Source organism: Lithobates pipiens, unplaced genomic scaffold (genome assembly GCF_037356315.1).
Source record: "Lithobates pipiens isolate NorthernLeopardFrog02 unplaced genomic scaffold, aLitPip1_a1.2 Scaffold_25, whole genome shotgun sequence".
Classification (NCBI taxonomy): domain Eukaryota; kingdom Metazoa; phylum Chordata; class Amphibia; order Anura; family Ranidae; genus Lithobates; species Lithobates pipiens.
The window spans coordinates 28763031-28783974 of NW_027507787.1; the positions used below are offsets into that span (position 1 = coordinate 28763031).

Below are 20944 nucleotides of genomic sequence, written 5' to 3' on the forward strand. Positions count from 1 at the left end.
TACTTTTAAACACCTATGTAGGTTCTATTCCAGGGATAAGGGCATTATATCTACTCTGTATCAATACCTTAATGATCTTCCCTCCAAATCACAAGCAATGCTCAGCTGTGAATCTGAAGCTGGGCTAGAAATAGCCCCAGAAAGCTGGGTGGCTCTAGTTTCCAATATGAGAAAATGTAAAAAACCAATGGCAGTTAGAGAAAGGGTAGTAAAACTTCATACAAGATGGTATTATACCCCCTGCAGATTGAATATATTTAGTCCCTTAATCCCAGGAAACTGCTTCAGGGGTTGCCCAGATAGGGGTACACACCTCCACATTTTTTTGGTGCTGCAAGGTCCTTCAACCTCTATGGCTAAAAATATCTAACAAGGCCCAGATCACTGGATTACGTTATACTCTGACCTATCAGATGGGCCTACTTTTTGAGGACCTCCCTGGGGGGGCCACCCCAGCTCAAAAACTAGCCCACACACTCTTCAGTGCATCACACTGGGCCATAGCCCTGCACTAGAGATCACAAAAGTACCCTGGGACCAAGTATTACACCGCATGGAGGCGATCCATCTTATGGAAAGAATCCACCACACCTTGATGGACACCGTGCAGGTGTTCGACAGGAAATGTAAAAATATAAGATTCTTGGAAGGCAAATTCACTTATGTAAGGTGCCTCACTGCTAATAGGTAACCCCCCACTAATATATTTTTTAAAAATTTTCCTGGTTTGGCTCCTTTTTCTTCTCCTTGTTTTTCTCTTGTTTTTCTTCTTCCTTTCTTACAATGTTTGCATATTGTGCCCTTAAAGCGGTAGTAAACCCATGCATAAAACTGTTTAATTTCCGGCATGTGCCGGAAATGTAACACTCCCATTGGTTATGCTCTTAACCAAACTGTCAAACCATCCAATGGCTGGTGTCATAACTGATCACATGTGCAACATCATGGCAGTTGTAGATTAAACAGAGGCAAAGATGGCAGCTTCCTTGGCTGAAAACGTTAGGGGGGTTTACTTACACTTTAAGATTTTTTTTCCTATATACAATAAAGATACTCCTAGATACTGGTTAGGGCAATGTCAAATTCTCGTTGTGAATTTTTATGCCACTTGTAATCACTTACCTTTGAGTTGAATATATCACCTGTTGATTCCCTAATTGAATACAAGTATTATGTACATGAAGAGAATTTGTAAGTTGAATGTATGTTTTTCTTTTCAACAAAATGAAAATCATTGGTAATCAAAAAAGATCCTTTTTATTTTGAATCAGATACATATATGAAACTATAGTGAGGATTACCTGTAATGACTCCTAGTGTGAGGTAGAGATACTCTAGGCTTGTAGCAAAGGAACTCAGGACAAGTCCTGTGGATGCAAGAAGTCCACCGAGTATGATACCCACTTGACAAGAGACGTGGTTGCTCACATAACTTCCAAGAGGGGCTGCAAAAAGCAGAATAGATAATTATATGGTTTGTAAGATAAATTTACAGTATCTCAGAGGTGACCAAGAGCAGTAGGAATTTACCTGTTTAAATGGTCATAGGACTTTTCTTTTGAGCAACATACTCAGGGCCGTCTTTAGCGCAGGGCAAACGGGGCACCTGCCCTGGGCCCAATGTTTGTAGGGGGCCCGCACTGCTACCCGCGAATTGGGGCCCCTATGAAGGTTTTGCAGAGTGCACAGAGGACACGGGACTGGAGGCTGTATTCCCATGCTAGCCAGCTGAGAGGGGGCGGGACCGGGAGCTCCACTGACGCTCTGACCCCGCTCCCGTACAGCCTGTATGCTCAGAACAGAGCTGCTGTAGTTAGAGCAGTGATCGGAGTGGGAGTGTCAGTGGAGCTCCCGGCCCCGCCCCCGGACCTCTGTATTCCCCAGCCAGTATAGAGGAGGCGGGGCCGGGAGCTCCACTGACACTCCCACTCCGATCACTGCTCTAACTACAGCAGCTCTGTTCTGAGCATACAGGCTGTATGGGGGTGGGGTCAGAGCGTCAGTGGAGCTCCCGGCTAGCGCGGGAATACAGCCTCTGTGCACTCTGCAACACCTTCATTTGGGGCCCCAATTCACGGGTAATGGGGCTCCCCTACAAAGCATCAGTGGAGCTCCCGGCTGTTGTAGTGAGATCAGAGAATGGAAGCCCCGCCCACATACCTCTAAATGTATGTAGTGTGTTTGGCTGCCCAGGTAAGTCCTTGCACCTATAAAATGCCTGACTGCTTAAACCCTGAGCTGTGTTATTCAACTGTCAAGCTGTGCGTTGCTGAAAGTTCTCTGACCATCACCTGTAGCATGTCCAAAGTCTCTGATTGTCTCTTGCAGTATGTCCGCAGTCTCTGATTGTCTCCTGCAGTATGTCCACAGTCTCTGATTGTCTCCTGCAGTATGTCCGCAGTCTCTGATTGTCTCCTGCAGTATGTCTGCAGTCTCTGATTGTCTCCTGCAGTATGTCCGCAGTCTTTGATTGTCTCCTGCAGTATGTCCGCAGTCTCTGATTGTCTCCTGCAGTATGTCCGCAGTCTCTGATTGTCTCCTGCAGTATGTCCGCAGTCTCTGATTGTCTCCTGCAGTATGTCGCCAGTCTCTGATTGTCTCCTGCAGTAGGTCGCCAGTCTCTGATTGTCTCCTGCAGTATGTTTGCAGTCTCTGATTGTCTCCTGCAGTATGTCCGCAATCTCTGATTGTCTCCTGCAGTATGTCCGCAATCTCTGATTGTCTCCTGCAGTATGTCCGCAATCTCTGATTGTCTCTTGCAGTATGTCCGCAGTCTCGGATTGTCTCCTGCAGTATGTCCGCAGTCTCTGATTGTATCCTGCAGTATGTCGCCAGTCTCTGATTGTATCCTGCAGTATGTCGCCAGTCTCTGATTGTCTCCTGCAGTATGTCGCCAGTCTCTGATTGTCTCCTGCAGTATGTCGCCAGTCTCTGATTGTCTCCTGCAGTATGTCGCCAGTCTCTGATTGTCTCCTGCAGTATGTCCGCAGTCTCTGATTGTCCCCTGCAGTATGTCCGCAGTCTCTGATTGTCTCCTGCAGTATGTCTGCAGTCTCTGAACCTCTCCTGTAGTATGTCCGCAGTCTCTGATTGTCTCCTGCAGTATGTCCGCAGTCTCTGATTGTCTCCTGTAGTGTGTCTGCAGTCTCTGAACCTCTCCTGTTATATGTCTGCACTCTCTGACACTCTCCTGTAGTATGTGTATTAATGTGCCCCTTTACTTGCTGAATTATTTAGGATTGCTCCACTGCTCAGTGAGAGGTAATGATGTGTATTAGCCTGTAGCAACCAATCAGCAAACAGTAGTGATCTGCTTTAATCTCTAGCAGCCAATCAGTAAGTGGTAATGATGTGCATTAACCTTTAGCAACCAATCGGCAAGCAGAAATTATGTGTTGTAACCTCTAGCAACCAGCCAGCGAGCAGTAAGGATAGGCTGTAACCTCTGGCAAACAATTGCAATCACTGCGTGATCTGCTGCAGTAAACTGATTTTGAGTCTACCTGCCATTTTTTGTATGTCTCAGAATGGTGGGGGGCCCCAAGAAAATGTTTGCCCAGGGCCCAATCAAAATTAAAGACGGCCCTGAACATACTTATGAATGAGAAGAACAACAGTGGGCTGTCTTCACTACTAGATGCGCACACAGCACATCTTATTATAATATTAGATGCCTGCTCAACTTACTATACAAAATCTATGAGTTAATTATTCAAATATGTATTATTCTAATTACATTTAGGATAACAAGGTCTTTGCCCTAGGTTACTTACCACATAACATAGTGGCACAATCAACAATGGAATGTATCCAAGCCGTTCTTGAGTAATCTTGACCAAAATATAATTGGAATTCAACAAAGAATATTGAGATACACCTAAAAATATAAGTAATAGGCAATGAACAGGTCCTCACATTCTGCTGAGTATGAGTTATGGGTGTTGGGTTGTTTCTTTTAGGAAAGAGAAACCGACATACCTTGTAACGGCTCTTGTGCAAACTGTGACGAGAAAGCAGCCAATCACAATCATCCACCCCCAGCCACCATCAGGCGGTGTTGTGTGCAAAGTCTTCTTCTTCATCATGGCTTCCATTCTCAGTCTGTTCTTCAATCTACAGGTGCTACCTGAGGCAGCTAAAATATTTTGTACAGGGGCTTTGTACACATAAGATTATATCCAAATACAAACAGATTTCCAGCGACATGCGGAACGTTCCACTGAGTTCACTTTTTTCTGGAAGATTTTATTTACCATCTGTAAGAGTAACAATAGAAATAGATGTATTCTGATTAAATTTCACAATTCAAAACATTATACACGAGGGTACAATTGTATAGTAGCAGCTATAGTAACAATACTTTGCAACTACGGTAGTAGTAGTGACATTCAACTGGACTTGTTCTGTAACATTGAGGGTATTTTGCTGCTCATCCATGGAGCATCATTTGGAAAAGCAGTAAAATACCTTCAACATTACAGAACAAGTTCAACTGAATGTGACCAACTACTACTAACTATACCTTGACCTGGATTAATGAGAACGTTTACACACTTAGAACTGCATGCTTTTCAGCTCTCTTAGTGCAAAAGTAAAGTAGTTTGCTTTCATTAGAAAGTTACTTATTAACCAATTTCTGCACCTATTTCGACATCTTAAAGAGTAACTCCATTTTTGTTGAGAAAAAAACACTCCCCTCTAGGTGATCAATGTACAATACAAGGGTTTTATAAAACTTTGCTGTAGATACCTTCCTTTTGTTATTCTGAACCCTGTATGTTTGTCTGTTTCCATGTTGTAAATTAATCTAATGGGAGTGGTTTCATAATTATCAACCAGCTACTGCACCTATAGGGCACGAGTGAGGAAACGTGCAGGGTCTGCATCCCTTTAGATGTGATTTCCTATTGGGAGTATCTCACCAAAAATCACATTGTTTTTGCTGGGAAATCGGACTTGTAACTTAGTGTAGGCTTCTGGGAAAATCAGTGAGCCAATCGCACAAACAGGAAATTATGTTTCTGGGATGTGTACAATACACCCCCCTGATAGCCATATTGCATTGCACTTTACATAAAATTACAGAGCTGCAGATTGAAAAGAAAAGGTAATTTTTAATAGCAATACAATATGGTTATAAGTCATAATTGTATATGCTATATTATTTATTTTCTATTTGCTATTTTTTTGCCCTTTAAATAATTGCCCTGTTGGAGGTAGTTCAGAAAAAAATTCGGAAATGCTAGCATAATCTATTGGTGCAGACAGAGGAACAGTAAAGGATGTAGCTGTGACACCACAGGAGTATGCAAGATTAGTGAGAAAGAGGGAGAGTGAGAGAAAGAGAGAGGAGGAAGGCTCTTATCAATGGGGGAAAAAAAAAATCAATTTTTCAAATTGATATTTTTTTCCCAAGGATGATTGCTCAAGGATGTCCAATGTGCCCTTAGGTGTACGACTGTCATATAATATAGTCAAAATTGGCCAGATCTGATGACAGACATCCTAATTAGGCAACATAACAAATAAGTGTACATATTAAACAAATATAAAAGCCAATAAGTATAAAGTAAAGCTAAAAAAAGCAAGTAAAAGTAGAAGCCACTATATTTTACAACACAGGTTACCTGAAACAAATGAGTATCTTATGGTCGCATTGGCCACAATAGCTAACAGGTGGATAGATTTCCTATCAATATTCATGTGAGAGGATGGATCTGCTCATCCTCATGACCATAGCTATAAGGCTAGATTTACTGTAAGTTTTGCTTCCAGGTCAACATTTGTTTTGCTATGCAAAGACAGTAAAAGAATTACTTCCTTTTTCCCATAAGAAAAAAAGATTGATAATAAGTCGTACGTTTTTCAGCAGTCTGGGAAGTGTCTGGTACTAATGACAACTTGACAAGCTCTTACTGTTACTATTTCTTATTTTTTTTACTACCTGATTATTACTAGTAATCATACAATCTACTTAAGCCCGTGTGCCCAGAAGGAGGTAAAGCTTGCTTTCCTAAATGCAAATATGCAGACCATTAAAATGCATTCATCTACATGTCTACAATTTACAAGGAGACCTCATTGCTTTCAATGAAAGTGGTCATGTGGGCTGCTTTTTTGTGCACCAAACCATGTTTTCATTTGCACCAATGCACACAAATATTGAGAGTGTAGTGGTTAATGGTCTGTCGTATCATAATTACTAATTATTACGGCACTTCTGAACTCCAGACAAAAAATATGATTAAAAAAGTTTGATACATATCCATAAAATCACATTTCACCAGTACATGTTTAATGTGCATATTACTTTGTTAGATGAGCCTATTATTTCTTCCTTAAAACATATCTATATTACATAGCAGGTAAAATATATGTAAGGTGAGCATGTGACTACAACATATATTACAAACAGGCATAATTTGTTAAAATTGGGCAATACATTGTGCTGGCTCAAAAAAAAAAGAAAAACCCTGGTGCTACCACAGGCCAATATGTACACTTTGACACCGACTTAGTTCATTTCCACACTATTTTGTGAAATGACTTGAAAAATCCAGAGATAAAATGACTGCTAGCTGAGCTGCTTAGTATTGTGTATGAATGGACAGTTTTGCCTATATATTAAAGCACATATCAAGTTTATGCACATACATTCCTATGTCCATTTAAAAGTCAGAGGCTTTAGTCATTAATATAGTCTTACCATAGAAGAGCACATTGCCTGTATCCCTGCAGGTATGCCTACCGCTGAAGGTCCTTTGGACAGTGTCATAGTTTTTAGAGCTACAGGCAGCTGCTACACAATCTATCCCTTGCTTTCTACCTTTGACCCTTTATAATGTGAGGAGGGGAGGGGGGCGCCTGCACATGTACTTCCTAGAGGTCTAAGGTTCTCAAACAGAGAGATCAGCAGCAGACATTGAGAGCAAACAATCCAAACATCAAGACCGCTAATACCTGGAAGGTGTGCAGGAGTTTTTGTGCATTTTTATATGTATATAAAGGCTCTATGCTGGCTTTTTCCCAAGGACCACCATGTTGTATTGATATGATAACTTTGAGCATAAAATGGAACAATATGCTGCGAACATAACCATATTAATTCAAACAGCAATAGAAATATTGCAGAATATAATGGCATAACATCAACAATTCCTTTGAAACAATTCACCTCAACTAGTACTGTATAGTAGATATCTTCTTTAGAGTTTGTCTAAAAAGCAATAGCAAAAGTGCACATAAAGGTGAAAAAACAATAATCTCTGTCATTGTTAGTAGGGTGTTTTTCCAAATCCCACTCCTGCCTCATCTTATTGGGAAAGGGTGAATCACCCTAAACTGGACCCGTGGGTAGAAGATCGTTGCAAAGCATATAACAGAAGAAGAACGGTAGCTAAGAAAAATTACCTGTGCATATGTACATAATATTGCAAATGCTGGTCTAGCACTGCCTAATCTGTATTTACACTATATCTTCTCTTTTAGTTACTCTACATTGGTGGCTTGCCATCCCAGAAGGGAACCCAGCCTGGGAGGCAGCTAGAGTTGGTTCCTCGCAGCTGCTTCAATCCTTAATACACAAGGGACTCATGTGTATGTGTACCATACTTAAATGGCCCTCTTCTCCTGGGATTTGATCCCTTAATACTCTTTTGGGACAATCCCAACCTACCACATCTTTCCACCATCCCAGACCCCCAGATTTGGACAAGAGTGGGTATACATGAACTGGGGCATGTCTTCCCAACTGGGGAATTGATATCCTATGTCTCACTGAAAAAAAAAAAAGTGCCCTTCCTAACTGGTGTTTTTTCAACTACCTATAACTATGGCATGCTGTTAGGGCCCACTTCCCCCTAGTTGATCAGTTCCAGATCAATTATCTTTCAACAACACTCCTTGGTGTCTCTTTTAAAGGTCCCTGATCTTGATAAGCCCCTTTCTTATGCATTCCTTATATAACTCATCACAGGGCCAGAACCTCTCTATTATCCCAGAAGTGGAAAACTGACACCCCCATCCACTGTGAGGGGGAATGGGAGGATGCGGTAGCTCAAAATACTAAACTGATAGTATCTTCTAGGGATAAACTTATCCGGGTGATATTTTTCCATAGGATATATTAGAAGTTGCATTGCATTAATCCCACCCTTTTTTCACTTTGTAACAAGTTTGAATGACGCTAGCACCTTCTATCATATGGTGTGGATGTGCCCCCTGTATCCCAATTATTGGAAGCAAGTTACATCCCGGTTGGCCAGGGCACTGAAACTGTCACTGGTTCCAGATCCCACTGTTTTGCTGCAAGGCATTTATGGTTCTCTCTCTATTTCAAAACACAATAAACTGCTGCAGTTCTACATGTTTTACTATGCCAGAAGGAAAATTCTTGTTAAATGGGAAACTCTCCATGCCACCATCCTCCATTGATTGGTGCTTGACTATAAGATCGGCACTCCCCTTATACCAACTGACATAGAGTATATGAGCTGCTCAGCCAAAAAAAAATGATCAAATCTGATCTGCATGGTTGGATTCGGCTTGACCTCCACCTATTTCTCCCCTGCCCCCATCCCCTATTTTCCCCTCCTTTTTCTTTTATGTGCCATGAAGAACTTTTTGTTAATATAGTATGCATTAGCACTTTCTTATTCACTGATTTTTGTCACTGAATTGTACTTTTTGTAAAACTCATATGGATTATACTTTCCTGCTTCTGTTGGACTAATGTATGTATAATACTTTATTGGTGTTACTTTTTATGGAAAGCTATTGCTGTTTTGTACTTTTAAAACTTGTAATAATGTATTTTTTACTGTTAAAAAAATTATATTGCAAAAAAAAAACTCACCCCATGACATCTTCCAGTCTACCAATTTAAAGTTGCCCCCCTTAATGTGCTGACAGCTACCTGTTGCTATCATAAACTCTGTAATTCTATGTTATTGACAGGTATGCCTGAAGTATAAGTAAACCCCAAAAATTTACTATGCTTATTTGCTCCCGGTTGGTCTGTTAAGTGTCTTGTTATACTTAGCCCTTGTAGACACGGTCGGAGATTCCGACAACCAAATCCGTCGGATTTTGTCCAAAGGATTTTGTCCGAAACTGTTGCATACACACGGTCGGACAAAGTTGTCGGAAAATCCGACGTGATTACGTTATTTTGTTGCGATGGGACTACGTTCACGCTAGTAGCCAATAGCTTTGGTGTAGGAATTTGATCTGAGCATGCGTGGCACTTTGTCCAACAGGAATTCTCTACACATGATCGGAGTATGTCTGATCGGAGCATTTTGTCGGAAAATTTTACCAACAAGTTGGAAAACTTGGTCCGTCGGATACTCCGACAGAAATAGTCCGATGTAGACCACACACAGTCGGAATATCCGACAAAACGGTCCAATTGGACACATTCTGTCGGAATCTCCGACCATGTGTACAAGGGCTAAGACAGGAAGGGCATGGATGGCAAGACCACCAGATGAAAATTAAGCAGCAGAAAACACCTGAGAAAGAAAAACAAATGTAGCTACCTTACCTATAGGACTGGTAAGTTTTCACGTATAACATTTTTTTCTTGGGTTTGGTTACTTTAAAAAAAAATGTGAGGTCAGGCATTCAACTGAAGTCAGGTATTGTTATAGAATACATCTGCCACAAGCCCACCAAATAAGCGTGCCAGCAAAGCACTCTCTGAAAAAGGTGCCATATACAGTGCCTTACCAGGAGGCTTCTCACAGCTATGGGAATAAAAAGGCTAACTTTCACATGGTGCTCTCAAATGGGCTGGAAGGGTGCCAATTCATTTGATGTTGCTCACAGCCCAAAGTTGAAAACTTTCAACAGCATATTTTAATTGTCAGGCATGTCCCTGAAATCTGCCATCTGACATTAGCCTACAGAAGGCTCAGGTGTGAAACAGGATTTAAGGTATGTGTGTGGAGGCTTAGATACACCTATGAACTGTACAATGGCTACCACTTACTGGAACATGGCACACAAAATGAAAACCAGAGTCTTCCTATCACATTGTTAATATAGTGGGTTGATTTACTAAAACAGGAGCTTCCAGGTTTTTTTTTGGGTGGGGGGTTTGTCATAATTGAACACGCTGAAGTTAGGAGCTGATTGGCTACCATGCACAGCTGCACCAGAGTCTCTATGTTCCAGTTTTAGCAAATTCGCCTTCATTGACAGGGGTAGTTGACCTCTCCAGTTTTAGTAAATCAACCACAGTATGTCTTCATTCACAACATGGCAGAATGTCCATGGCAAAGTAGACTCACTCTGATCAGTTATAGGGGTTATTTATGAAAGGCAAATCCAATTTGCACTTTCAGTGCCCTTGGAAGTGCAGTCGCTCTAAATCTGCTGATTTTATCATCCAATCATGTGCAAGCTAAAATGCTGTTTTTTATTTTCCTTGCATGTCCCCATCGGATCTACAGCGACTTTACTTTCAAGTGCACTTGCAGTGCAAAGTGGATTTTCCTTTAGTAAATAACCCCCATTGTCTACATTTATCACCGTTCCCACTATTCATAGTGGCTATGGCACACAGCAGTCCTTCCAGAAAAACAGACCAGCTGGTAGGGGAGACTACTAATAGCCTTATCATACCCCAATGCTTCAGATCCATTCTTACATCTTTACTTTTGTCTTCTGGCAAAAATGATTGATACTGTATAAGCCCTTGTACACACGGTCGGACATTCCGACGGAAAATGTCCGATCAGATAATCCGACCGTGTGTGGGCTCCATTGGACTATTTCCATCGGAATATCCGACCGACATTTTTAGAGCTGGGCTATAAATTTTCCGACAACATGATCCGATCAGTCTTTGTCCGATCGTTTGTAGAGAATTCCAATTGGACAAAGTGTCACGCATGCTCAGATCAAATTACGAGACCAAAGCTATTGGCTACTAGCCTGAACATAGTCCCGTCATAATGAAATAACGTCATCACGTTACGAACGATTGGATATTTTCCGACAACTTTGTCCGACCGTGTGTATGCAACACTAGTTTCGGACAAAATCCGACGGATTTTGTTGTCGGAATGTCCGACCGTGTGTACAAGGGCTTAGACAGCAAAGTGATCCATCACCTTATATATTTACTTAGCCAATCAATCTTTTCTCTGGACAAATTTAGAAAACCAAAATATGCAGAACAATGCAAACAGAACAAAAAGCTTTGTGTAGGCTGGTACACGTGCACACCACTAGGACATGCTGGACTGCATTGCATTATTGGAGTTATTATAATTAGCCATTCTGAAAAAATTTCCAATCAAAACTCAGTAGTGCATAGTAGGGAAGGCTTAGAACCTGTGTCAGCTATATTTTGCTGTCTTCCTCCACACTTGATACAACAGATAATTAAATGAAATCTCCACAAATAGAAGGTAAATTCCATATTTGACAGCTGTTAGTGAGACACATTGTCTTACATTTGTAAAATGTAGCATTTATGCAGAAGTCACAAGACTTTCCCTAACATAAATAAAGATGGCAACAAAACCCATCTCCACTCTACTTAAAACTAGTAAGAAAAATTTGCTTAAGTTCTACGTGACGCCAGTAACACAAGATGACTAGCAAAAGGAGCCATTTAGTATTGGATCAGTTCAATCCACGGTCTAAGCCAGCTAAAATGTATAATATTCATGTCTGGAGAACATTGTTATGTAAGTGGATTAATGCTGATCTGTCTACAACCACTATTTTTCTCAACTAGGGTTCCTCCAGGGTTTGGCCTTGAGCTGTGACTGATTGACCTCCTACCTAATGATGCTTGTGTAGTTCCAGGGTCAATGCCACTTGGCAAAGCCAGCAGCATGACAGCATTCATATTTTTAGCTGTCTGTAAGAGTGGTAATATTCCCACTGACAACCAATGTAAGCAACATTTTCCCACTGAAACTCAATGATAGTTTTAGTAAGGGTTCCCTAAAACATGAAAGCATTTTTATGGGTTCCTCTACAGTTAAAAGGTCAAAAGAGGCTGGTCTACAGAATGTCTTCCTTACTGCTGTACCTGCTACAATAGTTTCCAGGCTGACGACTGTATAACACATTTGCTGAAGGTTATTATCAGCTCTACCAGCTTTGTCTGCAGTATGATAATGACATAGTTAAAAACAGCTGTATATAGAATTTGCTGAGGCTGCAGTTCCACCTTGTACTGCGTAATGCAAGCTGGCTTACAATGCAAATTTTTTTAACAGGTGCTTGAAGAGATATTCAACTTGTACTTTTGGATTTTCCCTCACATTAACTCCAGGTAAATGTAATAGGTGTCCTGAACACTGGCACAACACTTACTAACCACTTACCAATATCTGGGAAACTGAACTCTCTCTTATGCAGTTGCAGGTATGTTGGGTGTTTGGTAAGCAGTTTAAAATAGCCAGCAGTGAGTATCTTGGTTTAAAATGTTAAAATATGGACACGTTTTTGGACTGATGTATTAGAAGTAATAAATAGAGAAGATGCTTTTTGCAGAGTTGGAGAGCAAACACATTGCTTGGGTAATTGAACAGAGCAAACACACCTATAATTGAGCAGATCTGTTTACCAATTAGGCCAAGCTTGGCCATATGTGACAAGACACGCTACTTTATCACCAAAGCAAACTAGGATATTTCCATACTGAGAAATACTGTAAGTATATACATTTCCACTGTGGGAAGTGGAACTGTGATTCATAATGTACAGAAGATAATTCTATCTATGATTCTATAGAATAGCTATTAGCAGTATGGTAAGGAAAAGAATCATAAAGCTTTCCAAGAGATGCTGTCCCTTGTTAAAAAAAAGTGTCTGATGTTGCGATTCAGGTTTAAAATGCAGAGCATTTTATAACACAAGCTAGTGTGAATTCAAATGATATATAGATAGCTACTATACCTCATGTAGCACCCTCTAGTGTGCAAAAAGGACAGTGATAGTATTTTTTTGAGAGTAGGTAAATTTCCAGCCTGGGCGTGTTTTTTTTTTTTTTTTTTTTATAAAAACTTTATTTATAGAATTAGTCATAGCTTACAGTTAGTTTCAACACTTAAGCAACAGTGACCAACATTTTGTCATTTCTTAAGAAACAATAGAAAGGAGGGAGTAAGGAAAAATGGAGGGGGTAATCACTTCTGTTTTCATCAGGGAGTCATTCTCATTATTCATATTTTCCTTTTTATTTTTATTTTTATTTTATCGCCCAGTTGCTCCTTTCTCTCAACTATGGCAAGTACAGGACCTCGGCTTGCTGGCTAAAAAACAGTTATCCAGGTGCGCACCATCCCCCCCCCCCCCCCGATCAGCCACACAGTTTATAATGTTATGTGTTGTCAGGGAGGGGGGTGCTGCGCTGGCAGTCCGACCCAGTGCTATTTGGCCCAGGTTCCACACCGCAGGAGGGGGGGTCACTAAGTCCTCCTTCTAACCTCCTCCAGTGCTCACCCAAGCCCGGTCCACATCCAGGCCCCAGCTGGGGTATCTGGTGCTATCACGTTTGCTTCTCCGTGGGTTACTGCGGTAGTAGCCGAGGTCCTGTTATCATGCCCGACTTTCTCATTATGATTAGGGCACCTGTTTTCGGGCCTCCTAACCATATAACCTTTCAACATTGCACAGTTATGACAGGAAACAACTAGGAGGAGTTGTCAGAGCATAAAAGGAAGATGGCAGGTGGGTGAGGGGGAGATGGGATGGGGGGGGAAGGTGTGGGAGAACAGGATCTCACCTTGAGCTGGTAATGTTCTCTTGCATTCCGCACCGGGCTGTCCTCCACCAGAGCAATGTCTCATTCTGTACCAAGTGTACATGTGGTGCTCGAGGTCTTTGCTCTGATTTAAGATGTAGGGGAGGTCAGGTCAGCTACTGGCTAAATCGACACGCTGACCAAATTTGGGCCAGTGAGCTTCAACAGTGCGACATCTAGACTTGACGTTACCCGAATTTGGTCGGAAAAATGATCCGTCTACAGCGACCATATGGCTATATGCTTCTCTTGTGTTTTTACATGTTGCGATCCATTCCTCTGCTTCTCTGATCTCATTTACCCTGCGCATCCACTCCTCCCTGCTCGGTACCGGTGTCCTCTTCCAGTAAATTGGGAGAAGCCGCTTTGCTGTGTTTAGCCAGTGGGGCAGAGTGCTTTTTTTGTAGCGACTGAGTGGCTTGGGAGGGATATGCAGGAGAAAATGGACCAGCGAAAGAGGAACCTCCACCCCCAGGATCTCCTTGATCTGTTCCCTAATGTCTTGCCAGAAGGGTACAATCAGTGGGCAATCTCGCCTGAGCGTGTTTTGATCTGGGTTGGGAGTGACTCAGTGTAGGGCTGGTGACTCACAAGCAGCAGCACCAAGACCTCCCACTTTTTTCCATAGCTTCCATAGTAGGAGAGGGGAGGTGGAGCTGCTTGGAGTGTTTAGGAGGGCCCTGACAAATTCCCAACTTGGATTGGTAGGTGGCAGGCCTCCCTAAATACTCTGGGTCAGCCCAGCGGGGGAGGAGTTGTCCAGGTGGAAAGCTGGAGATGGAGTGCTAGGCTGTTGGGCCTTGGAGAGAGCTCCCCAGTCTGGGGGGGGGGGGGTGACCTTGAGCCTGGGGCTCGATTGTGGACAGGGCCCTTTTCATGGCACACGGAGGTGTCCTGGACAGGTGGCACGGAAGCAAGAGAGGACAGCAGTAGAGAGCACTGCCAGGCAAAGTCTCCAGGAGAGGAACAACAGATTGCAGCCAAAAGGGCTGGTGAGTGACACAGAGTCGGGAGAGGACTGGGGAGGCACGCCTGAGAGGACTGAGAGAGTGCAGTCTGAGATGGGTGCAGAGCCAGAGGAGTGAGCTGGGGTGTCACGGGCAGGGGAGAGAAGCAGCTGTAGCCATGAGGGCTGGCAAGGCATGAGGATGTGGTAATGGGCTCAGTAGCCACGTGGGCAGCTAGCACTGGGACTTCCTACATTTTTTTCTACACCAAAGGGGCCCACGTCCCCGCCTACAAAAAGAATTCACCCAAGGCCTGGCTGAGCCAGTGTCAGGCCTACAAATCAGTGCTAGCTGGCCCGGAAAGTACAAGCAAGTGATGTGTTGGGGGTGTTGAGGAGAGATAGTCTGCAAGCAAGTGATGTGCTGGAGTTGAAGATTGGAGTTGTATATACCGGAGGTGCATATAATCAGTTCCATTTACATTGTTCTGCAAATCAATTTGGCCATCTCATGAATATCCCATCCCCGTGCAAGTTTATTCCCCTAAATAAAATTTTTAAAAAGTTGAAGGACTGGTTTTCTGCCTGAGGGTGAATGAGAACTGTGTGCCTCGCTGGGCAGGGTGATAGACAGACTACAACACACAGCAGCCCTTAAGAGGATACCGCTACACTTAAATAAATGGATGCATACAGTGAGCACACGGGGAAACAAAGGTAAAGGGAAGAATTAAATTGTTCTAAATCATACAGCCCTTGTTCTGTTTCAAATTCTGCAATAGCATACCACCACAGACCCAGTCTGTCCAGAGAGTATGTTCACCTGCTGATTTGATACCAACCACAGGCAGTTTAACTCCTCAAAAAGTCAAAGAATTTGAATCCAATGCAGTTTTACTGCACAGAGTTAAATGTAGTACTGAGGACACTTTTCCAGGCTTTTAAAGTGTAGAATCCTCCTAGGTAGGTGCTAGGATTAGATAGATAGATTTAAGCCCCATACACACTATCAGTTTTTCTGCTGAGTTTTTCCTTCAGGTTTACCAAAACCATGTAGTGCAGGGGCCTGAGGGAATACAAATTGAAACTCCTAAGGTTTGACCTCATATTATATGGTTTTGGTAAATCTGAAGGAAAAACTCAGCAGAAAAACGGATAGTGTGTATGGGGCTTTAGATTTAGTTTTGGCTCTCTGTATTTTTTTTGGAGCTGTGTTTTGATAGGTAGATTTAGTTTGCTCACCGTAATCAGTGTAGCTGCATTCTACTAGTTAAGTTTGTTCGATGTGTTCAGCTGCTGCCAGCCTAATAGCTTCCTCTGTCTCCAGATAGCTTGAGAAGTTTCTGGATATAGGTGTGGTGCTATGCAGATGGCAGAATGAATATTGATACAGCCCTGGCCAATCCCAGAGAGGCAGGCTCTGGGAGACTGTATATATTGTGTGAGCTCACTGAGCTTGGGGTCTGTTCCTGGAGAGGATTAGTCCAGCCTGGAGGGGCTTGCTGCCACACGTCTGCTGTTGTGAGGCCTCACATCGGTGACCTGAGGGCCTGGATACAGAGAGTCCCGGAGCAAAATGCCAGAAGAAATAGGCGCAGGGACGGCATGACTGTGCTGGACTGCACAGTTGCCGCTTTAAACGGTTGGGACACTTTAAGAAAGGGAAAGGGGAGGAACGGGGGGCGGTGCCTGGGCTAAGGAAGTGAGATGGTTAGGGGAAGTGAAGTGCAGTCACAGAGCGGAGGAGGAAGCGTTTCCCACCCACCCGCCCTGAAGTAGGGTTTAGGACAAGGGAAGTTGTGTGGTAAGGCAGCTCTTTGGGTTGCTGGGAGAGGAGATCGGAGAAGTACATGTGTAAAAACATGCTGTACCCATCCATGTGATGGGAGTGGTTTATGGTACTTCCAGGTACAGGGGGTACCTGGAAGGGTTAAAAGGGGTAGGTCACTGCTAGGTTTGATAACGCCTCTGAGTCAGGGGATTCCGACTGGAGGCATAAGGTTGAAGTTAAAATAGGTGGTAGCAGTGACCAGTGGGTGGGCGTTTCCCCCACCCAACCAGGAACCAGTTTAAAAGTTGAAGTGTTGGTAATGTTAATTTATGTTATTTACTAAAGTTTATATTTGTTAATAAAATAAGGCCGGATGGCCATTTACTCCAAAGCCTAGTTGGGTCTTTTGTAAAGAGGGGTTTTGGAGGGTGGTATGTGGGCATGGGGTAGTAGGCATTAGGTTACTGGGCCTAAGTCCTACAAGGTCATGAGACCCTGAAGCTAGAGAGAGAGGGCTGACTGAGAGGGGACTGTCTGCTGAAGATCTGGTCTGGTATAAGTAAAGTGTCGCTTGGAAGGAGGCAACCAGCTATCCTTGGGCCTTGTGTGAGTACAGACAGTTCTGAGAGATCTTGTGGACCTTTGTTCTGCTGCCACCCTTTGGTGCTAGAAAGCCAGCTCTGGGTCTGTTTAAAGGGGCACCAGCTGGTGTTCTGAAGAGCTGATTCTACCTAGTTCTCTGTAAATGTGATTCTGCTCTTGTGGCTCTAAAGGAAGGAGTTTGAAGTTACTACTACTACTTCAAAGCTAAAGTCCATTGTTGCAAGCACAGACTTTATAACAGCTTTTTCAGAAAGAATACTAATGCCGCGTACACACGACCGGACTTTACAACATCAAAAGTCCGACGGAATGATTCCGGCAGACCATTCGATCGTGTGTGGGCTGCAGCGGACTTTTGATTTGCAAAAGTCTGACAGACTTTAGAAATGGAACATGTTTCAAATTTTTCCGACAGAACTCCGCCGGACCCAGTTCCTACCGAGAAATCCGCTCGTGTGTATGCTAGTCCGACGGACAAAAACCGACGCGAGGGCAGCTATTGGCTACTGGCTATGAACTTCCTTATTCTAGTCCAGTCGTACGTCATCACGTTCGAATCCGTCGGACTTTGGTGTGATTGTGTGTGGCCAAGTCCATTCATTCGGAAAGTCCGTCAGAACTCTGTCAGAACTCCGTCAGAACTCCGTCGAAAGTCTGTCGGACCTAGTCCCTCGAAAAGTCCGGTCGTGTGTACGCGGCATTAGTCACCAACTTGTACATAGTTTCTGTTTTTAGAGTATGCCACTTAATTCCCTCAACCCTATTCAAGTTCTCCAAAAATAAAAACAACAAAAACAAGACCACTAGACTGGTCATTGGAGAAAAGAAATGTGTGGATGAGCCTGTGTGCCTGGCTGCAGGGCAAAGCTTGTGGAGAAGACCTGGACAGTATTTCTGTGGCTTCTACCAGAAAAAGACAATAATTTCCAGAGCTGACATCATCCCCCTTTGTCAGTACTTGGGCCTAGCAATAGGTTGCTAGGCTTGAACACTGTGCTACAGGAGGAGGTTACTCACAAGCATCCGGTATTTTGCATTGGGGTCTATAAAAAAAAACAGCAATCGGCGAACGCTGGAGAGGTGTGTATTACTGGGCTAGGGGGACGAGCCATACACAGTCCTGCCAGCTGACAAAAAAATAAATAAATCACTTAGTTCTCCATTCATGCTAAACACTGTGAATGGAGGAATCTGCACTGCCAGCTACATGTTCTCGCCCCGTCTCCCCCCCCCCCCCGCGCAGTGCTCGGAGCGGGGAAGAGAGTTCTGGCGGGTAATGGAAGTGCAGAGTTTACAGTTTACATTATATAATACTGTAATAGAGTGGATTCTAGGATTTTACAACCACTTTTACTCAGTTCCTCTGGGGATTCCTGACAGGCAGGGAGGGAGAGGGGGAGAGAATGACATGATAAGACCTACCCCGAAAATGACATGAAATGATAAGACCTACCCCAAAAATAAGCCTTACTGTGTCTTTTGTTGCCAAAATGAATATAAGACCTGGATTTATTTTTGGGGAAAAACAGTATATTCATTTCCACATTGTATTTCAATTATTGCTAGTTTACACCTATTAATCTGATCAATCTTGAAGTTTGTAAACTTACTTTGTGAGGATTCCCACACGTTTACTTCCTTGGAATCTGTGACATGTATTCACTATGTATATACACAGAAATGCATGTGCTTCCAGATATATCAAACATAAAAGTGCTTCAAACCAAATAAATGTGAATGATCCAAATCACATTTATTTGGTTTAAAGCACTTTTATTTTTAATATATCTGGAAGCCCAGATTTCTGTACAAATATTTATTTTCATCTTTAGTATTCAGATGTTAAACAGGTGCTACTCTGGATATAGTTTAATGACAGTAAGTGCCATAGGTGTGCACAGCCTCATTGCATTAGGGTGTTCACCCCAAAGCTCAAACACACATGCCTTTCCCTGCAGCATCAGCTGCACTGGACAGTGAATGATTGAAAAGCTCTCTGTACTGAGGGGCTTCCTGTTCATTCACAAACTGAAGCATATTAAACACGGGTTACTATGCTTTAGTTATGAATGAAAACATTGAGTAAGTGTGTTCATTTAGAAAAGGAAGGGTCTGGTAAATTACATATTGACAAACCCTTTACCCCCACTCTTCATCCTAAAACATCTCCCTGCAGCAGCCAAGGGGAGAGGAGAGAAGAGGAGGCAAGCCAACATCACTAAGGGGCAACACAGTGGAAGACCAGGCAGTAGGGGGACTTGACATTATGCCCTGCGGGTAGGCACTGCTGTGTCACACTTTTCACAGAGCCTGTGTTCCATCAGATTAGGCAATCCATCAGATTTCGTAACGGACGTGACATTCCTTCACGGCCATTTTGGTACACCCTGCACTCGCCCACACAAAGCCTACAGTCTGAAGTCGCTAAGTGGACATTTTTTTATACCCACCGAAATCTTGCATTTCACACTTATTTTTACCACTAAACTGTGCTTATATCATCAAATACAGTATTTAGAAGTCCGTGACACTGTTTTGATGTTGAATTTTAAAAGCAGCGGCAAGCCTGCTGATCTCACACATTTGCTAATGTGACAGAACACCGCTGCTTTTAAAATTTAACATCAAAACAGTGTCACTGACTTCTAAATACTGTATTTCACAATATACCGTATATACTCGAGTATAAGCCGAGATTTTCAGCCTCTTTTTTGAGGCTGAAAGTGCCCCCCTCGGCTTATACTCGAGTCACCGCCGTCTGTCTACCCGATCAGCGTGTCGAGCAGACAGACGGCGGCCATTCAACTATTCAAAAGCCGCGCCTCCCTGTCTGTGATAGGCGGAACACTCAATTTCCCAGCAGTCAGTGGTCCGCCTATCACGGACATCCGCTCATCCTCATACTACGGACGAGGATGAGAGGATGTCCGTGATAGGCGGAACACAGACTGCTGGGAAATTGAGTGTTCCGCCTATCACAGACGGAGGCGCGGCTTTTGAACAGTGGAATGGCCGCCATCTGTCAGACAAGAAGAGGTGCGGCGATCCTGGCATGGCCGCCGTATGTGCAGAAGCACACAGGCTCGGGACGCAGGCTCGGGACGCAGGCTCGGGACGCAGGCTCGGGACACAGGTAGGCTGGACACACAAGGCTGCACACACAGGGATGGACGGACACACAGGGATGGACGGACACACAGGGATGGACGGACACACAGGGCTGGACACACAGGGATGGACGGACACACAGGGATGGACGGACACACAGGGATGGACAGGCATGTCTCACCCTCGGCTTATACACGAGTCAATAAGTTTTCCCATTTTTTTGTGGTAAATTAGGGGCCTCGGCTTATATTCGGATCGACCTATACTCGAGTATATACGGTAAGCTCAGTTTAGTGGTAAAAACAGGTGTGAAATGCAAGACTTCAGTGGGTGTAAAAAGATGTCCGCTTGGCGACTTCAGACTGCAGGCTTACTGCGGCCTAGTGCGGGGTGTACCAAGATGGCCGTGACAGAAAGTCATTTCCGTTACAAGTTTTGACGGGTTGTCTAATGTGACATGTGGATGTCAAATATTACTATTTGTCTATAACTATTGTTCATATTACTATCAGAATGCTGATGTTATTAGTTTAAAGTGTGCACTGTGACAATAGAACTCCTTTAGGATAGAACACTACCCTGTGCTGATATAAAAGCATTTCTGATGCCATTTAAATGCAGCAGCTCTTACTGTAGCCAGTACAAGCATTACCTCTGTAGCCATTATACAGTAAAAATAGATACCATACAACAAAAAGAATCCATATTCTTTATATTCAAACGTCTTCACTTTTATTAAACAACATGG

General features: G+C 43.2%; 1 protein-coding gene across 4 annotated transcripts in view; it reads right to left on the reverse strand.

The window, feature by feature from the left end:
- SLC16A12 (solute carrier family 16 member 12) overlaps nucleotides 1-20944 on the reverse strand; it is a 176594-nt gene that overhangs the window by 20851 nt on the left and 134799 nt on the right. For 3 of the 4 annotated variants that reach the window (XM_077454195.1, XM_077454193.1, XM_077454194.1), the window contains exons 2-4: nucleotides 3979-4256; nucleotides 3774-3877; nucleotides 1302-1445 (exon numbers count right to left, since the gene is read on the reverse strand). In XM_077454195.1, the coding sequence (XP_077310321.1) occupies nucleotides 1302-1445; nucleotides 3774-3877; nucleotides 3979-4094 (364 nt within the window). In that variant the 5' untranslated portion in view covers nucleotides 4095-4256. Of the gene's footprint in view, nucleotides 1-1301; nucleotides 1446-3773; nucleotides 3878-3978; nucleotides 4257-6706; nucleotides 6838-20944 lie in introns of those variants that run through there. The other variant, XM_077454191.1, reaches the window with a different exon arrangement.